This window comes from Mus caroli, unplaced genomic scaffold, assembly GCF_978045245.1.
Source record: "Mus caroli unplaced genomic scaffold, Mus_caroli_1 scaffold_8, whole genome shotgun sequence".
Lineage (NCBI taxonomy): Eukaryota > Metazoa > Chordata > Mammalia > Rodentia > Muridae > Mus > Mus caroli.
Genome location: NW_028227263.1, coordinates 91025873 through 91050427, shown reverse-complemented (window position 1 = coordinate 91050427; position 24555 = coordinate 91025873). Strand labels below are relative to the sequence as shown.

The 24555-nt window shown below is 39.4% G+C and overlaps 1 protein-coding gene across 4 annotated transcripts in view; it reads left to right on the top strand.

Moving 5' to 3' along the window:
• Herc2 (HECT and RLD domain containing E3 ubiquitin protein ligase 2) overlaps window positions 1-24555 on the top strand; it is a 172473-nt gene that overhangs the window by 91063 nt on the left and 56855 nt on the right. For all 4 annotated transcript variants that reach the window (XM_029479794.2, XM_029479792.2, XM_029479793.2 and 1 more), the window contains exons 38-55: window positions 769-951; window positions 4631-4812; window positions 5234-5381; window positions 5456-5652; window positions 5971-6201; window positions 7218-7356; window positions 8582-8725; window positions 9055-9197; window positions 9478-9745; window positions 9835-9971; window positions 11545-11643; window positions 12942-13110; window positions 13209-13334; window positions 14121-14229; window positions 14344-14483; window positions 18626-18816; window positions 20245-20350; window positions 20435-20526. In XM_029479794.2, the coding sequence (XP_029335654.1) occupies window positions 769-951; window positions 4631-4812; window positions 5234-5381; window positions 5456-5652; window positions 5971-6201; window positions 7218-7356; window positions 8582-8725; window positions 9055-9197; window positions 9478-9745; window positions 9835-9971; window positions 11545-11643; window positions 12942-13110; window positions 13209-13334; window positions 14121-14229; window positions 14344-14483; window positions 18626-18816; window positions 20245-20350; window positions 20435-20526 (2804 nt within the window). The remainder of the gene's footprint in view (window positions 1-768; window positions 952-4630; window positions 4813-5233; window positions 5382-5455; window positions 5653-5970; window positions 6202-7217; window positions 7357-8581; window positions 8726-9054; window positions 9198-9477; window positions 9746-9834; window positions 9972-11544; window positions 11644-12941; window positions 13111-13208; window positions 13335-14120; window positions 14230-14343; window positions 14484-18625; window positions 18817-20244; window positions 20351-20434; window positions 20527-24555) is intronic.

Here is a 24555-nt window from a genome sequence, read left to right as displayed (position 1 = left end):
AGTCTCATTTTTTTTTTTTTTTAGGGTGGAATAGATGGCTCAGTTCATAAAGTTCTTATTATTGTCGAGCACTAGGACCTGAATTAGCTCCCTAGATAAAAGCTGGTGCAGTTATACTCGTGCTTGTCATCTGAACTCTGGTTGGTCTCAGATTCACTGTCCAGACAATGCTAGCCTAAGCAGCAATTCCCAAGATTCGTGAAAGTCCTCCCTGTTTCATAAAATCAAAATGGATGTTACCTGAAGAAAGAAGACACTTGAGGTTTTCCTCTAGTCTCTGTACACTATGAGTACCTGCATATTCTCCACCCCCCCAATATAATTTTTTTAAAGGAAGGTAGGGACAGAAATGATTGGGGTAGCTAGGTGCAGTGGTGAGAGGCTGAGACAGTAGGCTATCTTGGACCCAGGAGTTTGAGCTAGACTGGGCAACCATGAGACTGTCTCTTAGGAAAAAAAAAAGAAAGTGAAAACAAGAATAAATTCTAAGTTTCCCCATTTCTTGTCAAGATGTTTCCCTTTCTAATATTAAAACACAACTACGTCATCTATCATTCTTATAAGTACTGAGTTCAGGTAGCCACCTATTCTAAGTTTTAAAAAACCAGTTTGTTAGATCTGTGTACCCTCTAAATTTTACTGTGAACCTAGAACTACTCTAAAATACATTCTAATTTTAAAAAAAAAAGTGATATTAGAGACCTAAAATGATATCCATAGACAATTTTATTTGGGATTGTCATTTCTTATTGCCATCCTCCTTTTCAGAAGCAGATCAAGGTGAGAAGAACATTCACCCCACAGCGATGATGCTGACCAGCGTTATTAACTTACTGCAGACCCTGTGTCTCTCTGTTGGAGTTCATGCTGACATCATGCAGAGCGAGGCCACCAAGACTTTGTGTGGACTACTTCGAATGTTAGTAGAAAGTGGAACAACAGATAAGCCAGGTATGAAATGAATAATTATGGGACACAGAACCTCAGCATAGATATATTGTATAAATCTCTCATATTTGTGTGTTTGTGGGCTGGATGTTAGAATGTGAATCAGCATGGGTGTAAGCACTAATGTAATAAGGTTTCTGGGACTGCGGTACGAGGCGTTAGAAACAATGTATGATAAATAATAGAAAGTCCTGGCAGGGCTAGTTCTTCTCAGGCTACCAGGGAGAATCTGCTCTAGGCTTCTCTAGCATTGGTGGCTTGCTTGGCAATTTTTGTCACATCAACCTAGTCTGTATCTTCTTGTTCACATGATTTCCTCTGTACATGTGTGTTTATGTGCATGTGTTTCAGATTTACTTTTTACAAGAATGCCAGTTATCCTCATCTGATCTAATTTATATCTTTAGTGACTCCATTTCCAAACAAGACTATTACTAAGGACCATTTTGAGATACTAAACACTTTTAACATGTGAATGGCAATGGGGGTTGGGAGAGATGTATGGGAACAGTCAACTTCTAATGTTGTTCCTTTAGAGTTCTGGACATTAGGAATCTTCAAGGCAGGTGGTCCACAGAGCCATGCTCCTCACTGAGCTCTACAGGACGGTCCCCCTTTCCTTCTGTTGTCAGTCTGGGGCTGGGACCTCACTGGAGTCTCTGCATCTCTCTGCTTGTAGTCTGCATGACTTATGACCTTTTCTCTTCTGGGCACCGTTCATTTGCTGAGCTCACCCAGCCCAGCATGTCATCTCAGCTTTAGTATTAATCTGCGTAGACTTTATTTCCAGCTAGGACCTACTGCTGGTGTTCTTATTGTCAGTCGCAAATATTACTTGAGGAAGTTGGGTGGATATTCCTATGTGCATATATTTCTATGACTGTCAGAGAACTTGTGAACATACGTAACTGTTAGCATGTTTGCGAATGTGAATGCACATCGATGTGTTTGAATACATTTATGATTGAATGAGTGTATTTTAGCTCTGTGCATTTAAATTTCAGTATGTTGATATGAGATAGAATATGTTTGTCATTGCTGAGTGTTCTAGTCAGAGTTCTTTAGAGAAACAGAACTGATAGAATTAATCTATCAGAATAAAAACAGCATTTGTTAGAGTGGCTTACAGGATTTGGTCTGACTATTATAACAATGGCTGTCTCCCAACAGAAAGTCCAAGAGTACAGTAGTTATTTGGTCCACAAGGCTGAATGTCTCTGCTGATCTTCAGCTTATATAAGAATCACAAAGATTCTAGTATCAGTGAGGGAGCGAACTTGCCAGTGATAGTGAGGGCAAGCAAGCAAAGAGCAAACACTTCCTTTACGTGTGCCAGAGGTTCTTAATTAGTAGGTTGTGATCCCCCTTGAAGGTCAAATGACCCTTTCATAAGTGTTACTTATCAGATTTGCATTATAATTCATAACAGTAGCAAAATTACATTTAGGAAGTAGCAATGAACATGAGGACTTGTATTAAAGGGTTGTAGCATTAGGAAGGTTAGGAACCTCTGTTCTAATTTATATAGGCTGCTACCAGAAGGTGTAGTTCAAATTTAAGATGGGTCTTTACCTCAAATGATCTAATCAGGAGAAATCCCTCACAGGTATACCTAGCATCTTGGGTTTTAGGTAATTCCATGTAGTTAAGTTGACAACCAAGAACAGCCATCACGCTGAATGAATGAATGATTCTGCGTTGAGAGTGTAAAGGTGCATATGTTTGAGTGTTTCAGTGTGATTGTGAGTGAGTGAGTGAATGTCTGTGAGGGCATACTGATGTGGGCAAGTAGTCGCATCATCTGTGGTATGAATGAGCTTGTATGTATGTATGTTCCAGTTGTGTGGGTGCAAGTGTGAGTGTAATTAGAAGTGTATATATGAAATATGCTTGAATGTACAGGAAGAATTGAGGATATACAGGCATGTAAATCTGAGTTTTCCAGTGGCAGTGAAAGTACGGAAATGTGTATGTGGGTGAAGGGGATAAAAATAACTAGACCTGGTCAGTGAAGGGGCTCCAGCCAGATCAAATATGACAGGCGTGGTTCTGGCAGGCCTTGCCCTGATCCTCATTCCTTCTTCCTTCCTAAAACTGTTAGATTACATACCTAAAGCTAGCCACCAAGGTCCATTCCTGTATTTGGCACTTTCTTCTCCCGAGGCTAACAACCAAGGTCCAGCTATCAAAGTGTTGAAGTCCTGCAATCAAAAGTCCCCTTTGGCTCACCTAGTTAACTTGTCCAATTAAAATTTAGGCATCTCATCCTAACGCAGGGTTTCCCCATTTACTTTTATAAACTACCATTTGCCTATGGGCCACATCTGTCTTCTCTATCAAGAGGCACTCTACCTCTTCTCTCTTCTTTCTTGTTCCCTTCCCCTTCTTCCCTGTCCTCTATCTCCTCTCTTTGTTGCTTATTCCCTGCCTTTTGTCCTTCTGGAGCAAATAAATCTTTGTGTTAAGCACTTGGTTGAGGTCTTGGGCTGATACCGTTCCCTTTCTGTTGTGATAATATATGATAGCATGGAAGCAGTGATTGCATGTGCATATATATGTAAGTGAGCACATGCATTGTGTTGGTGTCAGACAGTGATTTCTGTGGTTGCACTATTTTAAAAGTATACAGGAACGTTACGGTCAGAATTTTGAGTGTCACAACGAGGAGGCTTGGTTGGTGATGCAGTGTGCATAGGTGGATGTGAGTGCAAGTGGACGTGTATGAATGTTAGAGTTTGTCTAAGTAGTTGTTTAAACATGTCTTATTTTATGTGTATGAGGGAGAGGGATGCATATACATGTAAAGTATGGGCATGCATCTTAGGTTCTATATGTATATGTGTAATGAATGGAGATTATATCATTCTGATTCTACTAGTGATCACAGTGGTGGTATAGGAGAGAGTGTGTGGGTGTATGTGAGTGACCATGGCAGAGAATGTTTGAATGTTTGAGTAGTTTATGATTTAGTCTTTAGTATATGTGAATGTATGAGAGTGAATGTTAGTGTGTGAGCCTATGTCTTATGTGAGCTTGGAGGGTTGAAAGGCAACACGGGGCAGAGGAAGTTGCTGCTATTACTGCAGTAGGATCTGGGAAGCTCCCAGCAGAGTCCTGTTGGAACTCAGATATCAGGCTACATGTCCTAGCTTGAGAAGGAATAAACATGTCCTGGGAAGCCAGGAGGAACAGAAAACTTCATTCTCACTGGAAATATTAGTATGTCTCTCTCATCCCAGTATCAGAGAAGTGAAAGCAGGGATCGTGTGCTCTGGCTACCTAAGAAAAGAACTGAGTAAAGTTCATTCTTAGTCTTCTAGAGCAGAGCTCGTGAACTTGCAGTGGCCATTTTAGGAGGCAGATCAAAATGAGATCATAGGGACAAGTAAGGCGCATGAAGCATATCGTTAATTACTGATGTTAGAATTATAGATTTTATTTCCTTGAAACTGTATAAATAGATTAACTAATTTGATTTCCATTCAGTTCAAAGGTTAAAAATAAATGCTGTGAACTGTTTGTTGAGCTAACTTAAAAACCTTCCTCTACTCCTCTCACATAGTCCTCTTGGAAAGTAGCCTATTGCCCAAAATGAATTAGTAGGTTATGTAAGATGTGAGGGTTGTGCTAATGCTTTGATTTCTCGAGACTTGGCTTGAGCATGTTTTGTCTCTTCTGGCAGCTCCTCCAGACAGACTGGTGGCCAGGGAACAGCACCGGAGCTGGTGTACACTGGGCTTCGTCCGCAGCATTGCACTCACCCCACAGGCCTGTGGTGCTCTCAGCTCCCCAAGGTGGATCACACTGCTCATGAAGGTTGTGGAAGGCCATGCACCGTTCACTGCTGCCTCCCTGCAGAGGCAGGTAATACGCTGCTGGCAAAGCCCAGTTCATTGAGAGACAGGGCAGTACGGAAGCTCCCCGACCTTGTAACCAGGCTTCTTTATTCATGCTGAATGTAGAGAGTAGCACTAAGTAGTTGTTCTGGCGTCGTAGGTTGCTGAGGTTCTTGATTACTGCAGTCGTGTAAGTTGCTAATGAGTTTATTGCCTTTATTTGCTCTCTGCCCCATTGGAATAGTAGTGCAGTTGCCAAGAGTTAAGTTTAAAGAACAACTTTCACTTAAACAAATTACATTTATTTGAAATTTCCTGCTAATCCTGCCTATTAACCAACTTGATTAATAATGAATCAAGTTGTACATCGTTAATTTTAAAGGAAGTAGAAAGAAGGTACAAATGTGTAATGTCTTTTAAAATTGTCATTTTGTGTTGTCTTTGATCAGATCTTAGCTGTTCATTTGCTACAAGCAGTTCTTCCATCATGGGACAAGACAGAAAGGGCACGGGACATGAAGTGTCTTGTGGAAAAGCTGTTTGGCTTCTTGGGCAGTTTGCTTACTACTTGTTCTTCTGACGTTCCGTTACTTAGAGGTGAGTGGCTGTGCCTTTACTCATTACTTCTGTTCAGTGAGCAGTGTACATCACAGCTTTTCTCTCTGCTTCAGAATCCACATTGAGAAAGCGGAGGGCCCGGCCCCAGGCTTCCTTGACTGCCACCCACAGCAGCACGCTGGCTGAAGAAGTGGTGGGGCTGCTCCGCACTCTGCACTCCCTGACCCAGTGGAATGGCCTCATCAACAAATACATTAACTCCCAGCTTTGCTCTGTCACACAAAGCTATGCCGGAAAGACATCAGAAAGGGTGTGTTTCATGTTTTCAAATAAGCACGGTGGGACTTTAGCTTTTAAATTATCTTTTAAAACACAAAGTGTTTTTGTTTTACCATTTAAGGGCATTTTAATGGAAATCATTATTGAAGAAGTTTATAATCCAGAAGGCAGTCATGTAAAAAGGTTTGCTTGAGCCTTCAAGCCTGGGACAGTGGAGTGAAATACTCTGTCCTAAAATAAGTTTATAAATAGTAAATGAGATAAAGTGCCAGACTCGTAAGGCCAGGCAGGCAGTTTGGAGGCCTGTGCGCCTTGTGCTTATTTGCCCTTTCCTTCCTTTCTTCATTAGGCCCAGTTAGAAGATTACTTCCCAGACTCTGAGAACCTTGAAGTGGGTGGACTCATGGCAGTCCTCGCTGTCATTGGAGGGATTGATGGTCGACTGCGCCTGGGAGGCCAGGTCATGCATGATGAGTTTGGAGAGGGCACAGTGACTCGAATCACTCCGAAGGGTAGAATCACCGTGCAGTTCTGTGACATGCGGATGTGCCGAGTTTGCCCACTGAATCAGCTCAAACCGGTATATAGCTTGTGCTTAGTATTGGGGGCGAAACTGGCTTGTGACATTAGAACTTGGAAGAACCTCTACTTTATGTCGCCTTCTTGAAAGCTATGAGAATCAGGAGAGTTACCTCTTTCCTTCTTGTGCTAGTTTATACACCCAAGGAAGGCCTGACTCATGGGGACACACAGCCAGGGAACTTTCAACATCCTAGACATAAAAAGGGATTAACAGTCTGTAAGGTAATTTGTAGAAGTTTGGCCCTGGTTCTTCCTCCCAGCCCTGTGCTCCCAGAAATAAGACTCAGACTCAAAATACACTTACAAATACCTTAACCGTATCACTTTCTAGTCACATCTTCCAGTTGAATCTACCATCTCACTTTATCCCAGAATTCCTTCTCCTTCCATATGTCCCACCTTCTATTTCCTGCCTAAGCCATAGGCTATAGGCTTTTTAATTGACAGGTGATGCATCTATACAATATACAAGCTATTCTCTCTACAGTAACTTTAGCAGTTTAGGAGTTTCTAAAACATTTTTATTGAATAAACTTCTAAAAAATGACTTCTAAAAAAACCATTTTTTCTTTAGTTAGAAAAATGTATTGTAATTATGTTGAATACCATATCTTAACTAGCTACTGTAGCATAAGCTCATGACTTAGGGACAGTAGAGAAGATTTATATAATTTTGATGTAATCCAAGTGCAATTTGACCAATTTTTAATAAAATAAGTGTTTTGGTTATATTAAAGGAATAAATACATGTAGAAAATTTGGAATTTACAGAAAATTTCTTAGATTTTAACAGTCACCCTGATGTTATTACTGACAACTGGTTATGAAAACATTAATATAGATTACATCTTATATATATACACCTTTGTCATTCTTCAGTATCTTTCAGAATTATTCTCAGTTGGACATGACTTGGGGTTTGTGTGTTTAAATTTAGGGCTCATGCTCTAATACGTCCCAGACTATACATTAACCTCACCAGCAACTCTGAAGGTTTCTGTGCTCTCTCATCAGCTCCCTGCTGTGGCCTTTAGTGTGAACAATTTGCCTTTCACGGAGCCTATGCTTTCTGTCTGGGCTGAGTTGGTGAACCTTGCTGGAAGCAAATTGGAGAAGCACAAAACAAAGAAGTCAGCAAAACAGGCCTTTGCAGGTCAGTATATAGTGCTCCGTGGTGAAGTAGTCAGAACGGGCGTCATTTGCCTTTTACTCAGAGTGCATTCACATGACTGCTAAACCTTGGAGTTCAAATGAATTTAGTGCTTATCAGCCTATAGTTGGGAATATAAGATACTTCTTAGGTTTTTGTCTTTGACCTTACATTTGGAACCTCAGTGCTTCTGACTGTAAGGGTTTAATTTAAGCAAACTTTTAGGATACTGTGTTCATTTTCTGTCTACCTCTGGCTTATGACACCATGGGTGTGAGCCCTTTGTCTTGGATTCTCTTGGCTTTGTCTCTGTGCATGGTGGATAGCTTGCTTAAAGCTTTCTTCCCTTTGGGTCTAGAGTACTACCTTTATGACTTTCCTTTTCCTGCCCCTTGGTTAATCTCTGAGATTGTTTCTTTGCTTGCTTTTTATACCATTGAAGTAGTTGTGGTTTCACTCACGACCCCACCTCATTCTGTCTGCTCTTTGAGCAGACTCCCCCGTATTTGTTATTGTTGCTCCAGCTTTTAGGATGGTAAACACCTTTAATTCTGCAGTTCACAACTCTGAATGGCAGGCCTGTGGATATAAACAACTGTTTGTCTCAAATTCAGTCTACTTTCTTGCAGCTGCCACCATTTTTCTCATCATGGTGAACAAACAACTGCCAGATGGGCCAAATTTAGGTGTTTTCATTCTCTCAACCTACACTTAATGTGCTGCCTCCTGGGCCTCCTGCATATCCTGCTGGGGAAAGCTATTCCTCCCCTGCATAGACCATCTCAGGGTGGCTTCCTTGGTCTGCTGTCAGACACATGTGGCATGGCTTCACATCACTGGACCAGAGAGCTCATTCTAGGGAAATGGCTCCAGTTATACTAGATGCATCTGAGAGAATCCCTCATAGGATTATTTTAAGAAAATAAGAAAATGTTTTACTTGTGTCTGGTTAGAGTTTCAGAAATTTGGGAAATATTTAATGATGACACTATATGTTTATGTGGTTCGAGTTTCCTGCTCAGCTCATTAAGACGGCTATCTAGAGATTTGAAGGAAGAAGCCCAGGGATCAGAAGAGTTTACTTCATGACAGTAATATGTCACTGATGTGGGTGATCAGTTCATTCCTGAAGGTCATGTCACTGCCTTCATGTTGCAGAGATGACATGGTCGGTGAAGAAGAGTCTGAGCTGGATATAAGGTTCTTACTGGGTTCCTTTGTTCCGTAGGACAAGTAGACTTGGACCTGCTGCGGAGCCAGCAGTTAAAGCTGTATATCCTGAAAGCAGGGCGGGCACTGCTTTCCCACCAAGACAAACTGAGGCAGATACTATCTCAGCCAGCAGTTCAGGAAACTGGAACTCTTCATACAGGTATATTTTTTTTCTTTTTCTTAGAAATGTTTTAAATAAATTTGAGAGAAAGGAAGATACTCTAGTAGAAAAATATACAAGAGATATGAATAATCAGGTCTTAAAAGGAGAATACGGGTGTCTTACACCCATACAAGGCTGTGGGGCCTGACTGCTAGTCACCAACTGTTAATGCAGTTGTCATCTTAAAAGATTTGTGAGTCTGAGGGTTGGGGTGGAACTCTCATGCCTAGCTGTGTAAGGTATGGTACAGGAAGCCAGTGCATTATCTAGAGTAGAGATGTTGGTTGTTGAAAAGTAGAGTGTTTAAATTGTGCTTTTAAATTCAGATGATGGAGCAGCTGCATCCCCTGACCTTGGGGATATGTCACCTGAAGGGCCACAGCCTCCCATGATCCTCCTTCAGCAGTTACTGTCCTCAGCCACCCAGCCATCTCCTGTGAAGGCAATATTTGATAAACAGGAACTTGAGGTACACTTGTCTAGTCTTGACAGTTTTAATTCAGTATACTTAGTTGTGAGTGACTAATTGACTAGCAGTTACTGAAGCAGTCAGCAGCGTTATTTGACTACCAATTCTCTTACCTAGCTTTCCTGTCTCTAACATGGGGTTTTATTAGTTCATTTTGAGACTCACTCATGAATCTGGGGCTTCCTGTAATGCAGCTCATAGAAGATTTTGGTCACTCACATTTCCTTATATGGTAGATATTAGATAGAAGACCATCTACAAACCTTCCTTATCTGCCCAGGCTGCTGCTTTGGCCCTCTGTCAGTGTTTGGCTGTGGAATCCACACATCCTTCAAGTCCAGGGTGTGAAGACTGCAGCTCCAGTGAGGCCACAACCCCAGTCTCTGTACAGCACATCCATCTTGCCAGGGCGAAGAAGCGCAGGCAGTCCCCAGCTCCTGCTCTGCCTATTGTAGTGCAGCTCATGGAAATGGGATTTCCAAGGAAAAATATAGAGTTTGCTCTGAAGTCGCTCACCGGCACCTCTGGGAATGCATCTGGTTTGCCTGGTATGACTTTTTCTTGTCCATGCTTGCTTGCTTGTGGGTTTGACATTGTGCTATTGGTCTTGGTGGCAGCTGAGTGTTTTTGCTCCTAGGTGTGGAAGCCTTGGTTGGGTGGCTGCTAGACCACTCTGATGTCCAGGTTACAGAGTTCTCGGATGCAGAAACACTATCTGACGAGTATTCAGACGAGGAGGTGGTGGAAGATGTGGATGATACCCCTTACCCTGTGGTCAGTAGCTTCCACGTGTCCTGTCTGTCTTATACGATGATTCTTCTATACTACTTCTTTCCATCTCTTAAAAGAACCAGTGAACTTTTCTATGAGATTTACCCACAATTCTGCCAGGCACATAGCAAAGTTACTGTTTTGCTGCTGAGATAATTAGCTTTTCTCCATTAAAATTTCTCTCAGTTTTAAAATAAACCATTGTATAGCAATCTAGTGATGTTGGGTAGTTTTTAGAATATACTGAAAACACTGGAAGATTATGCCTCTTGTAGACACAGTTACCTTGGAAGCTGAAAGCAGGAAGTTGCTTAACCCTGGGACTTCAAAGCTGGTCTTAGCAATATAGTTAGATATTGTCTGGTTAAAATACAAATAAACGTTCTGGGCCCTCTATAGCAAGAGAACCATGAGTTCAAGGCTGGTCTCCATTATATAGCAGTTTCTGACTAGCCTTGGAAGCATGGAAGTATTACAATCTGTATTAAAAATACCTGGTATGGTGTTGCATGACTGTAATACCACTTTGAAGACTGAGGCATAGGATCAAGAGTTGGAGACTAGCCTGGGGTACATAGTGAGAGCCGGTCTAAAGACAACCACCCAAGCAAGCAATAAATCATGTTTTGTGTGACATATTGATTTCTGACCTGAGAAAATTGTTTTATAAAGTTCATATTTTAGAGGCTTGGAAATTTTTGGATATTGAGAACTGTTAAAATTCATTTAGCCTGGATAGATTTCTAAGTGCTTAAGAGCACTTGTTCTTGTAGAAACTTGGATTTCATTCTCTGAACCCATATGGTGGCCTACAACTATATATAATTTGATCTGTCCTTGACTTAGTTAAGGTTATACTGCTGTGAACAGATACCATGACCAAAGCAAATCTTATAAAGGACGACATTAAATTAGGGCTGGCTTATAGGTTCAGAGGTTCAGTCCATTATCATCAAGGTGGGAGCATGGCAGCATTCAGGCAGGCATAGTGCAGCAGGAGCTGAGAGTTCTTCATCTTCATCTGAGGGCTGCCAGGCAGCTAGAGTGAGGGTCTTAAGCCCATGCCCACAGTGACATACCTACTCCAACAAGGCCACACCTCCAAATAGTGCCATTCCCTGGGCCAATAATATACAAACCATCACAGTTCTCTCTGGGCACCAGGCATGCATGTTGTATACATACATACATGTATGCACAACACTATGATATGATAAGATATAGTATATAAAATTTTTTTATAAATACTTATTTTGCATACTGTGCCATTGATATTAAGGTAGAAAGATTTTTATAAAGAAAACACAGTATTTCCTACTGCACTTGTTTATACTATAGATATAGTGAGTTTTTTGTTTGTTTGTTTGTTTGTTTTTCCTTTCTTTTTTTTTTTAATAGGGTCTTACTATTTACTATGGCTGGCCTGGAACTATGTAGACCAGAATGGCCTCAAACTCTTACAGAGATCCATCTGTCTTTGCTACCTAGGATTAAAGATGTGAGCCACCATGTCAAGCCAACAGTCTCTCTTAAGTATATTTCTCAATTCTTTTTCGAATATGCTTCTGTCATTTAGGCTGCTGGTGCTGTTGTGACTGAGAGCCAGACTTACAAGAAGCGTGCTGATTTCCTGAGTAATGATGATTATGCTGTGTATGTGAGAGAGAACGTTCAGGTGGGCATTCCTTAGGGTGAACCTTATTCATGCTTTGTCTGACAAATACTTGAATATCTCCCATATACTAAGCAGTAGTTGAGTTGATAGATACCCCTGTTCTCAGGGAGCCTGCTGACCTACGAGGAAGAGAGTCAGCCTGGCTTAGTAAGATCTGCTTATTAGAGACCAGCAAGGTAGCTTGCTCTTGGGATGGTGGTAAGATCTATGTTGGGAAAGTGCAAATCGAGCGTGAACTAGGATTGGAGAGTGACTGGACTCATGCTGAGACTTTGGTAAGAAGGCTTTTTAGGTTTTTATATTGATGACTATCAGTTATTGGGTACCTACTCATCTTGCTTGTTCTACAGTAAGTCTACCAAACCTAGACTTATTGTAGGCCCGCGTGATGGTGATTTTCTGACTTACTCAATGCTTTTGCATTTATCAGCTCAGGTTTTCTTTGATGGATTTTTTTAAAACCAATTCTAGTTGTATTACAATTTTTGAAGGAAAGACAGGATAAGCACCATAATTATTTTCAGTAATATAAGAGCTTTATTCAGTTTTCACAATGAATTGGTGGTCTGCTGCTTATAAAGGTGACCAAGAAGCTTTGGTTTGCTTATTATCACCATGATGAATTTCATCAGCTGTAGGATATGTTTCCACTGTTACTCTTTTTGATAATCAGAGGGTCCTCTTATGTGAACATTACAATCTGTAGCTACAGTGTTTTGTGGTGAAAGATGATACAGGCTCATGTATGTATTTCCCAGAGACATTTGGATCCCCTTAATCTAAATACTACGTATCTTAGTTTCCTTTCTATTCCTGTGATAAAACATCTCACCTAAAACAACCTGGAAGGAAAAGGGTTATTTGACTTACATGTCCTAGTCACAGCCTGTCAAGTAGGGAAGTCAGGGCAATGACTTAAGGCAAGAATCTGGTGACAGGAGCTGAAGCAGAAGTCATTCAGAAATACAGCTTACTAGTTTTGCTCCTCATGACTTGCTCAACTTGTGTAGACCACTTGTCCAGAAATGGCACTGCCCACAGCTGACTGGACTCTGCGCCATGAATCATTAATCAAGAAAATGACTCACAGACATGCCTACAGGCCAGACTGATGGAGGCAGTTCCTTACAGTTCCTTCCTCCTTAGGTGACTCTAATTGTGTCATGTTGACAAACTAACCAGCATGGTACTATAAGCATACATCTGGGTCTTAAATACATTTTTTTTCTGAAGAATAGAGAATGCTATTATATCTCTTGTTTAGGTGTACTTGACTTGACTTTGCATTTCAATTTTAGGTGGGAATGATGGTGAGATGCTGTCGAACATATGAAGAAGTATGTGAAGGTGATGTGGGCAAAGTCATCAAACTGGATAGAGATGGATTACATGACCTTAATGTTCAATGTGATTGGCAGCAGAAAGGCGGCACTTACTGGGTTAGGTATATTCATGTTGAACTTATAGGTGAGCACATCCCTTGTTAATGTATTGCACTTCTTAGACACAGTTTCCAGAAAATGAACAAACACTGATCATTGTCCATTTGCCAATAAAATCCTTAGGCTATCCTCCACCGAGTTCTTCTTCTCACATCAAGATTGGAGATAAAGTACGGGTCAAAGCTTCTGTTACCACACCAAAATACAAGTGGGGATCTGTGACCCATCAAAGTGTGGGGCTTGTGAAAGGTAACATCCCAGCAGCAGCGTGCTGTCCTAAAGAGCATACTTTCCTGTCATTTCTGTATACACTTATCATGTATTTACTTTAACTAGCCTATAAAAAGTTTAATGAAGATGTCTGAGAAATATAATAAGGGACAGAAATAACAGACATAAAAAATAGTCAAGTTAAACAAAACAGGTTTGGTAGAGAAAAATAGACATGTATTATTTTATCTTTAAATATTTGATGCTACAATACTGGTTCTTTCCCAGGGATTAGGGGCATATCTAGAACTTCTCAGATTATGCAAGAACAAAAGACTTCTTTTATATCTTAATATATAAATATATATATATATATATGTATATATATATTGCTTTAAAATTTTTAAATGATCGAAACAAGGATACGTTAAAAATGATTATGGCTGTTAAGTCAATGTTTTGAAAGAAGATTGTTCTTAAAGGATAGAAATTATTATTTATTAATATGGTTTTATTCCCTAATATATGAAGGTGCTAAGTGTTATTTTGGAGATTATAAGCATGAATAAAAGTAGAGACTATAGTTTATTAAACTAAGCATCGGAAACTACTTCTTAGTGCAACCATGTTAAGCCACTCTTCTCTCCTGGAGCTGACTGATGTTTTTGTGTGCCATTTCATCCATAAGTTTCTTACCTTGTACTTCTCAGGGAACACTCTTTATCACATGTGAGCAACTATAGCATAGTATACAGAGCCACACTGGTTTACTGTAGGTATATGCTGACTTTAAACGATCCTCAAGGAGTTTCTATCCTGTGCTAGCTTTCAGTGCCAATGGGAAAGACATCATTGTGGACTTTCCCCAGCAGTCTCACTGGACTGGGTTGCTGTCAGAAATGGAGTTGGTGCCTAGTATTCATCCAGGGGTTACGTGAGTTCCTGATTCTGTGATTGCTGAATTTCTTTGGGGAGGAAGTGTTTTCTTTTAAAATTAATTAAAAGTGACCTCATTGTTTTCTTATCAACTCATCTATTTTAAAAACAGGTGTGATGGCTGTCAGACTTTTCCTATCAATGGATCCAGATTCAAATGTAGAAACTGTGATGACTTTGATTTTTGTGAAACATGTTTCAAGACAAAAAAACACAACACCAGGCATACTTTCGGCAGGATTAATGAGCCAGGTAGATCTGAATGCTTATGTTTTGTCTTCCATCAAATATCACTAGCTAGGTAATGACTGGAGTTTGCTCTTAGGTTCGTATGTGTACAGTGAGTGTTGTAGAAGGAGCACAGGTAGAGAGAAGGGGCAGTCTGACCCATTTCCTCCCGCTTCCCCCTACTTCTTTCATTTTAGAGTAGTAAGGTTTGCTTGTCTGCGTTTCCATGAAGAAATGTTAGAATTACCTCCAGAAATTAAGAGCATGTTTGGTTGGTGGATGCAGTGGAAATTGGTGGAGTGTAAGTTTTCATTTGTATTATATATTTTTATTGAACTACACAGAGCCCAGATTTTGCCATTATAAATTTATAGTATATGGTCCTGTACAACTGGTGCTTTTATGTATTTGTGTCTACCCTAACAGACAATAGCATTTAACTTTCTCATCTTCTCTTCCCTATCCCCTGTGTCTTAGTTAGGATTTCTGCTGCTGTGATATAACACCAGGACCAAAAGTAATTTGGGGAAGAAAGGGTTTATTTGCAATTTACAAATTCATAATCCAGGAGACCATGGCAAGAACCATAGAGGAGTGTTACTCTCTCCCACCCCTGACTTGCCCAGTTTCCTTTGTTTTAGCACCCAGGACCATCTGATGAGGGGTAGCTCCCTCAAGGGCCAGGCCTGCCCACATCAATCAGTAATTAAGAAAATGCACCATGAACTTGCCTATAGACAAATCTAATGGAGGCACTTTTTTTCAATTTGCATTCCATCTTCTTGAATGACTCTAAGCTTGTGTCAACTTGCTTTCTGTGTCTATGAACTTGTGTACTTAAAGTAAATTATGTGGGCAGATGTGTCAAATATTTACTCGCTGATTGTGGCTTAGTTTACCACACTGTGTTGTGGTAAATATAGTTCTTGGGGAGCTATACCCCTTGCCATTTTTGCATATTTAATAGGGTTTTCTATCCCACTTCAGACCATATTGTTCCCAGTTAAAAGACACAGAAACCTTTAGATTTAGAGTAAGCTTACAAGTACTAGAGCTGGGCAGTTATCAGCCCCCTAAGCTATTTTGTCTACTTCCCTGTGGTGATCCCTGAGATATCACTTGCAGTGTTCCACCCAGGCAGCTCCTATCCATCAGGCCAGCCCTCATAGCTATGTGCTCACGATCCACCTACTCCATGGTGACTAACTAGCTTCCTTTCTATCCCTCTAGTCTCTACCTCAGACCCCAAGCCCGGGAATCACTGCTCTTGTCTACCTCTTTCCTGCCTAGCCCAGGCTGTCAGCAACTTTATTAACCAATCAGGGATAACTTAGGGGGCAAAGTTTACATAGCATCATTTGGTATAGGTGAGGATCTCCTCCTCTGGGCGACCAGATCTTGGGAGCCAGTATTTAGCATTCACCAGACCAACTCCTTACACACTGTCTTTAGGGTTCATCTGTGTTGTAATGTGTATCAGAATGTGTCTTGGTTGATAGTTACACTTGTCCACTATATGCATATACCAGGTGTTTTTATCCACTTATTTATTCATGGGCATTTACTACCCCCCATTTGGTTGTTGTGAATGATGTAGACATTAACATGGATGTAAAAGTATCAGTCTGTGTCTTGGCTTTACAGTCTTTGCTATGTCCCTCAGAGTTACTACCAGAACATTTCAGCATTCTTGTATTGACTGTCTGCTTTAGAGATGATGATCATTTCCAAGGCCTGCTTAACTATAGTTTTTTAAAATTTTTTATTATATAAGCCATAAACATTGTCTAAAATTATTCCTAAGCATTTGCTTTTCCAACTATTTAAATTTTTTTTTTCTGAAACTTGCGTTGTATTGTGAGGAAATAAACTGATGTGTGCGGGTAGTGTACTTTTGCAAGCCTTATTAACTCTAATATGTATGCATGTTTTATATGTAGGCAAGCTAGCCTTAAACTGTCTGTGTAGTGGAGCCTGACTTTGTTCCTCTTGCCTCTAGCTCCTCAGTGCCAAGATTATAGGCATGTCCTACTAAGCTTATTGTTTTCTATAGTTCTGAGCATTATCTTTCCTAGGCATTTTCCTTCATCACTTTGCAATTCTATGCCATTGGAATTTGGTTCATTGTCTTTCTGCTTAAGTCAGCTGGCCATTGTGGGGCCATTAATGCCTATAATTGTTTCCCCTTAATCTGATTTTGAAATATCTTTGTATCAACAAATAAATTTTACATGTGCATAGATACATGCTTTTTATATTTATCAATATTGGGTGGGTAAGGCTTCTTAATTCTATGGCTTGATATTTTTGGTTAGTTCTAGAAAACTGTCCAACCACCTTTTTTAGCATGCCAGTTTTGTGCCATTCTTTTATATTGGGGTTGGGGGTTGCTCTTGGCTCTGTATTTGCTTTTGTCTCATTCCTTTTTTGTGAACTGTTGCTTCTCAGTTCATGCTTGATGTTTTAGAGCCTCTTTATTGGAGTCTCATCTGTTGTAAACTGCTTATGAAATTCTTTTTTTTTAATATTTTTTATTACGTATTTTCCTCAATTACATTTCCAATGCTATCCCAAAAGTCCCCCATACCCTCCCTCCCCCACCCCCCTACCCACCCACTCCCACTTTTTGGCCCTGGCATTCCCCTGTACTGGGGCATATAAAGTTTGCATGACCAATGGGCCTCTCTTTCCAGTGATGGCCGATTAGGCCATCTTCTGATACATATGCAGCTAGAGACACGAGCTCTGGGGGGGTACTGGTTAGTTCATATTGTTGTCCCACCTTTAGGATTGCAGATCCCTTTAGCTCCTTGGGTACTTTCTCTAGCTCCTCCATTGGGGGCCCTGTGATCCATCCAATAGCTGACTGTGAGCATCCACTTCTGTGTTTGCTAGGCCCCGGCCTAGTCTCGCAAGAGACAGCTATATCAGGGTCCTTTCAGCAAACTCTTGCTGCTTATGAAATTCTTAATTGTATTGTTATATTTATCCTTTTTCTTGTTTTTTCAGTCTTTGTGTGTGGTCTATATTTATTCATTTCTGGTGTTCTAAATCATGTTTGCATGTAGTCCTTATGTACCTTTGTGTTCTTGGTTTTATATTTTGAAAATAAATATTTTATATGTATGAGTACTTTGGCTGCACATATGTCTGTGTACCATGTGTACATGCCTGATACCCATGGAAGCCAGAAAAGGTCTTTAGATCTCTTGAGACTGGAGTTACAGATGGCTGTGAGCCACTATAGGTGTTGGGAATTGAACCTGGGACATTTAGAATAGCAACTCTTTAACTACCAGGTCCCTGGCCCTTGCATATTAAACATTGTTTCTGGAATCAGTTTGGGCCTCATAATCACTTTGTCCAAAGAATGGGGGGAAGAGAGGTTTATTTTGTCAGGCCTTAGTGATAAATACCTTTTCAAGTTTATTTTTGTCAACTGTCCTTGATTGACATAGTTGTATGTTGAACTGTATTCTATTTTACAGCCCCTAACCTAATGTCACTTCAGAGATTACTCTTTATGCTTCCTGTTGGAATTTCAAATGCTACTTGGTTTCTGTGGATACCATGGCCCCCTTGTTCCTCTATGACAGATACTCAAGGGATCTAGGTGTCTCCTCTGCAAACTTCCATTTATCTCTAGCCTTCTTTAGCTCCTGGCCTTTTAATTCTTTTTTACCTCATTATCTGATACATTCAGACAGAGGTTTATTTACTTTGTTTTGTCTGGTTCTTCTAGTTGGGAAAGGCTAGCCGAAAATTTTAATTTACCATTAATGGACATGTAAATACTTTACAGATTTGACATTTAGCTCTGCATTCATATAAGCATTTTTATTTTTATTTTATATTTTGTGGTTTATAGAGATTGATCCAGGGGCATTCTGCCAGGCAAGCACTTTCCCACAGAACTATTCCCTCAGATCCTAAACACAGTTCTAATAAGAGTGTTTTCTACCCAGACATTAATCCCAGCACTTGGGAGGCAGAGACAGGCAGGCTTTTTGAAAAGCCACTTTTGGTATTAACCAGCTCTTTTAATTTAAAGGGACTTAAAAAATAGTCTAGTTAGAAGCTCCTTGCTATGTAATTCTCGTAGTTTCTCAAACATGGAGGCTCTGACTAGTCGCACAAGTGTGACTCTGTTTGACTACATGCTATAGGGCAGTCTGCAGTGTTTTGTGGCCGTTCTGGAAAGCAGCTGAAACGATGTCACAGCAGTCAGCCTGGAATGCTACTGGACAGCTGGTCCCGAATGGTGAAAAGCCTGAATGTTTCATCCTCCGTAAACCAGGCTTCTCGTCTCATTGATGGCAGTGAGCCCTGTTGGCAGTCATCTGGGTCACAAGGAAAGGTAATGTTTGGTGGGATGTGTCAGGAAATACTCTGATTTGGAAGGTGGATCGTAGACCTTTGCAGTGAACTGAGGAACCTGCAGCTTTCCTAATACCCTCTCAAAATGCATTTTATATTTCAGTTCATAAATAATTTTCAAGTTACAGAGTAGTATGTTGTGTATTTTTAGATTTTAAACAGAATGAACAACAGATTTTATTAAATGGCCAATTGATAAAAGGTTCACTGTTTTTTGTTATATTTTTATATATAAAGTATTAGTTGTTCTTATACTTCTGGCTAGAAATTTTTCTAACTTACAGAGAAGTTTTAGGGATTACACTAAAACTGTGTGTGCTGACAGGGCAGATCTGAGACAGGATGGAGGAGGTGGGGGCATTATCTTATTCTAACTATAGTATTTCTGTGACTTAGTATAAAATGACTGTCTCTAGCCAGAAGTCTATAAATATATTATATATGGGGCTTAGAGTGAGATCTTGCTCTAATTAGGTTGTGGTAAGGAGGGATGTGTTCCGGTAAATATTTAAAGGGTTGGTCTATGCTCCTGGTGGGTAAACATGGCTCTGCACCTGCCCAAGACCTCTGAATTCACGAATGTAAGACATGTAACCTTTACATTCAGTCTGCCTTAACTAGCTCAATGGTTGAGCTTCAAACACCCTCCCCACAGCTAGCATACCCTCCGCTCTGGTATTCCTGAGTTAACATTTTCTAAATCTATATTTTATCTTTGCTGCCTTGTTTCCTTCTGGGCAGTCCTCCCATGGGACTGCACCTTTGCACCTACATTTTGACTGCCTCACGCCTCCTACTCCTTCACAGTGTGGTCCATCCAATGCTCCTTTCATGAAGGAACCCCTTCTTCCCTCTTCTGTGTTTCTTGATAGGAAATCCTAAAAGTCCTACCTCTGTCCCCTGTCCAGCCATTGGCCATTGACTCCTTATTGACCAGTCAAAAAAAAAAAAAAAAACAAAAACAAAACAAAAAGAACAATGTTGGCAGGGACCCACAGCAGACATGTGAATTCCCATTTAAGCATAAACCAATTTCCCTACAGGGATGTTCTCGTTTTTCCAGAGTAAGGTTAAGTTTTTATGTTACATTTTGTATTTAAAAAAAAATCTTATAGGTTCACACTTCCACAATACTGTCTTATTTTACTTTAACTTAAAATATGGGTTTGTGTGTGTGTGTGTGTGTGTGTATGTATGTATGTGTATGTATGTATGTGTATGTATGTATGTGTGGTTTTACCGTGTAGGTTCTAGGGATTGAATTCAGGTCATCAGGTTTAGCAGGAAGTGCCTTTATCCTCTACGAGTTCTAGTGATAACCATTTTAGTAGATAAATATAACTTAAATTTTGGTTACTGAGAATGTTTTGTTTTTGTTTTTGTTTTTGTTTTTCCCTTTTAACAAAAGCATTGGATTCGTTTGGAGATTTTTCCAGATGTTCTTGTTCATAGATTAAAAATGATCGTGGATCCAGCGGACAGTAGCTACATGCCATCCCTAGTTGTGGTGTCAGGTAATTGAACTCATTTACTTTAAAAGAATCATCTCCTTACTTTTAGTAAAGATTATTTGATTTCTTTACTCTTTTTTGTTCTAGGTGGAAATTCTTTAAATAACCTAATTGAACTAAAGACAATTAATATCAACCAAACTGACACCACTGTACCCCTGCTAAGTGACTGTGCAGAGGTGAGTTGTGGTGGCCCTGTTCCTTTTTGTGTGATTTCATGTAGGATACGAGTGACTAGTATGCATTAGCACAGAGCCAAACTTTTCATTCTTAAATGATTTACATATTTCTTCAGCACCTTATTTTATACAACTCTTCTTGGTAAAGAAACAAAATTGATTACATTTTTACTGTTTTTTTGGTAGTAAGCATATGTGCATATTCCTAGTACTCTTTAAATAATTTGATTGAGGTTACTCTTTATATCTACAAGGATTTGTCAGCACTGAGTATCCTTCCCTAAGTGGTAGATTCTCTGGCGGTATTTGTGGTGCTTCTTTGTTGTTGCACCCGGTGGTTCAACTGCTGAACTTGTGAGACAGTCGTAAAATAACTCACAGATGGAATCAATCTGAGTTTATTGTGTCTCTTGAAAATTCTGAAGTCTCCTGGCAAAGTTTTTTGGTTAACCTGTAGGTTGGCTGTTCTCTCTGCTCATGGTTTCTTTAACTCCATGCAATTCCATTTGTTAACTCTTGGGGCTATTCTACTATTGGTGCTCTATGTATAAAGTTCTTGTGTATACCTATATGCAGTGTTTTCTCTACACTCTCCTTTAGCAATTTCAGGGTTTTAGCTTTTCAATTACTCTGATTCACTGAAGAGAAATGGATCTCTTCCTTCTTCTATAGTGTACAGAGTTTGTTTGTTTGTTTGTTTGTTTGTTTTTGAGTTCCTGTCTCACCAAGTTCATTATTGCCATATAAGTAAAAGCTAGTTAATATTTCTATTATGATTTCGTATACTATGCCTTTAATGAACACATTATCAGATCTTCAAGTTTTTTTCTTAGATTTACAGCATCTTTACTGTCTACAAATTACCATCTCTCTAGTTTTTATCCCTTTTATTTTTTTTCTCTTGACTTGGTGCTGTAGCTGAGATGATGAATACTATACCGTATAAGTCTAGAGAAAGCAGGTACTCTTGTTTTGTTCCAGTTTTAGGGGAGATATCAGTTTTCCTCCACTTAATACAATGTTGGTATTATATATACAACAAGGGGTATGTTCCATTTACTCCTAATTTCTTCAGGAATTTTTATCATTAGTTCAAATCTGTCAAGTGCCTTTTCTGTATTTATTGAGATGACTATGGGATTTCTGAATTTAGTCTATTAAGATAGTATTACAGTGATTGATTTGCATATATTGAACCAACCTTTTACATGTGGAATGAAACCAATCATGACATTATCTTATTAATGTGATTTTGAACTTAATTTGCAAAGGTATTTTTGTATCTGTTTATAAGGAAATGGGTCGTTTCATTTGCAGTTGTTTGGTTTTGATGTCAAGGTGATAACTGGCTTAGTAAAATGTGAGTCTGTACCTTTCCTTTTTGTGTTTTGTGAAATATTTTCACAAATATTGATTATTATCAGATTTTCTTATTATTCACCAGTAAATTCATCCAGTTCTGGGCTTTTCATTGTGAAGAGGTACTTAAATATTGCCTTAATCTCTTTGAATGTTATGGATTTGTTTAAATTGTTTAATTTTAGTATGTCATATACAGCTAGAAAATTTTTTGTTTCTTATTTATTTCCAAACTTGAAATGTACATTTTCAAAGTATTCTCTAATGATCTTGAGTGTTTCTTTGGATCCTTTTTTAGCAACTTTTTCAACTCTAGTTTTATCAATTAAAATTATTTCTCTCTTTGGTTAGTTTGGCTAGGGATTTGTCAACTCTGTTAGTCTTTCCAAAGACTTTCCAGCTCTGATTTTATGTATTTATTTTTCTTTTAGTTTCTACTTCAGTGATTTGTGCCCTTATCTTTATTATTTACCATTTAGGTTTAGTTTGTTTTTATTTTTATTTTTTTAGAACCTTGAGGTTTGTATTAATTGGGTTATCACTTGGTTATTGTATTAGTCAGGGTTCTCTAGAGTCACAGAACTTATGGATAGTCTCTATATAGTAAAGGAATTTATTGATGACTTACAGTCTGCAGCCCAATTTCCAACAATGGTTCAGTAGTAGCTGTGAATGGAAGTCCAAGGATCTAGCAGTTACTCAGGGAGTCCTACTAGAGGCTTATCCTGTCTGATACATTGTACTCTCATTGTAGGAACTTGGCATTTTCCTCCCTCATTTCTTCAGTGAGTCAATCAAACTAATTGTTTAATCATCAAGTATTTGGGTGTTTTCTAAGGTTCACATTTGGGTAGATTTCTGGTGTTTCTATACTGTATCCAGATACGCTTCAGGGATTATTTCTGTCTCTTTGTTTCTGTATCTGTGTCTGTTTCTGTCTCTCTTGATTGCTTTGTGGCCTGTAACATGATCAGATTTTAGAGATGGGTGGAGTATTCTATAGATACCTATTAAGTCCAGTTGATCTGTAGATTTAAAAAAAAGATTGTTTTGTTTTATTTTTTAGACAGGGGTCTCACTACTCAACATGAGACCTTAACTTGTCTGGAACGTTTTGTATATAACAGGCTGGCCTAGAATCCAGACAACTGCTTGCAGAGTAGTGGTGTGTAAGCGCCATACCTAGAGTGGATGGTATACTTTAGTTCTGATATATATATTTTTTTTATTTAGTTTTTAGTTTTAGCTTGGTTGGCTCATCTACTCTTATATCTGAGAGTAGGGTATTGAAGTTTCTCACTATTTGTCATGACCTGTGTAATCTTTCATGCCTTTTAGTGTTTGTTTTGTGGAATTTGGAGCATCAAGATTCAGGATATTAAATACTTACAATAGGTCCTCTTGATGAATTGTTCCCTTTATTAACATGTAGTAGCCCTCTTTACTTTTTAAATCTTTTTGTAATTTTTATTGCAGTTTACTTATCTGTCTACCTACCTACCTACCTACCTACCTGCCTACCTATCTACATACCTACCTGTCTAGTGCACCATGGCACATATGTAGAGGTCAGAGGACAACTTATAAGAGAGCTGACTCAAATCAAATTTGTGTGGTCAGAATTGGAGACAGGTGCCTTTACCTCGTGAGCCATCTTACTGGCCCAGTTTGTAGCAACCCTCCTTACCTCTTCTGAGTAGTTGTGGCTTGAAGACTGTGTTATCAGATGTGCAGATTGCTACCATCTTGTTTGCAACACCATTTGCTTGGTAGGTTGATTTCCAACCTTTGGCTCAGTTTTTGGAGACAACAGATAGTTGGATCGTGCCATTTAATTCAATGAGTTAGTGTCTTGGTTTCTTTTCTGGTTGCTGTGATAAAATATTTTGACAAAACATCATAGAAAGGGTTCATTGCAGCTGAGTTTAATGTTTTATCATTGCAGGGAAGTCACAGTGGCAAGAGCACAAGACAGTTGGTCACATCGAATCTTAATCTATATCTAGCGTAATAAATGAATGAGTGTATGCTCAGTTCCTTTCTGCATTTACATAACCCACGTCCCTGTCAGGATTTGGTGCCAGTCTCAGTGGGCAAAGGTCTTCGATTAACCTAATCTAGACAGTCGCTCACAGGCATGGCTGACCAAAGGCCCATTTCCTAGGTGGTTCCTGTTTGTGTCAGGTTGACAGTTCTATCATGAGGAGGTATATAGATCTTGCAGGTGGCTAGTTAGGCGCATCTACATTCATGGTTATCACTGAGACAGTTTTGTGATTGATGGTTTTGGTGGTGTTCTAGTTGGCTGGCTTACTGATACTTTTTTCTTTCTCTCCTGGTAGTTTTGGATGTTTGTTCCTCTGCTGTTTGACATGATGAATTCTTTCTGAGTCATGTGTTGTTTTCCCTCTCCCTTTCTTCTTCTGTTCTCATGATATGTATTCTTTCTTAAATTCTCTGGGGTGAAACCTCCTTCTTCCTCTGTGTACATCAGTCTCTTGGCTTTTTTTTTTTTTTTTTTTTGCACTATTGGCCTAATTGTCATTGAATTGTTATTTGTATATGCCTTTAAGCATTCTTACTTCTCTGTAAATTATTTTTTAAGTGTGGGTGGGTTTTGTAGGAAAGGGAGATGGGGTTCTTTTTTTTTTAAGATTTATTTATTATATG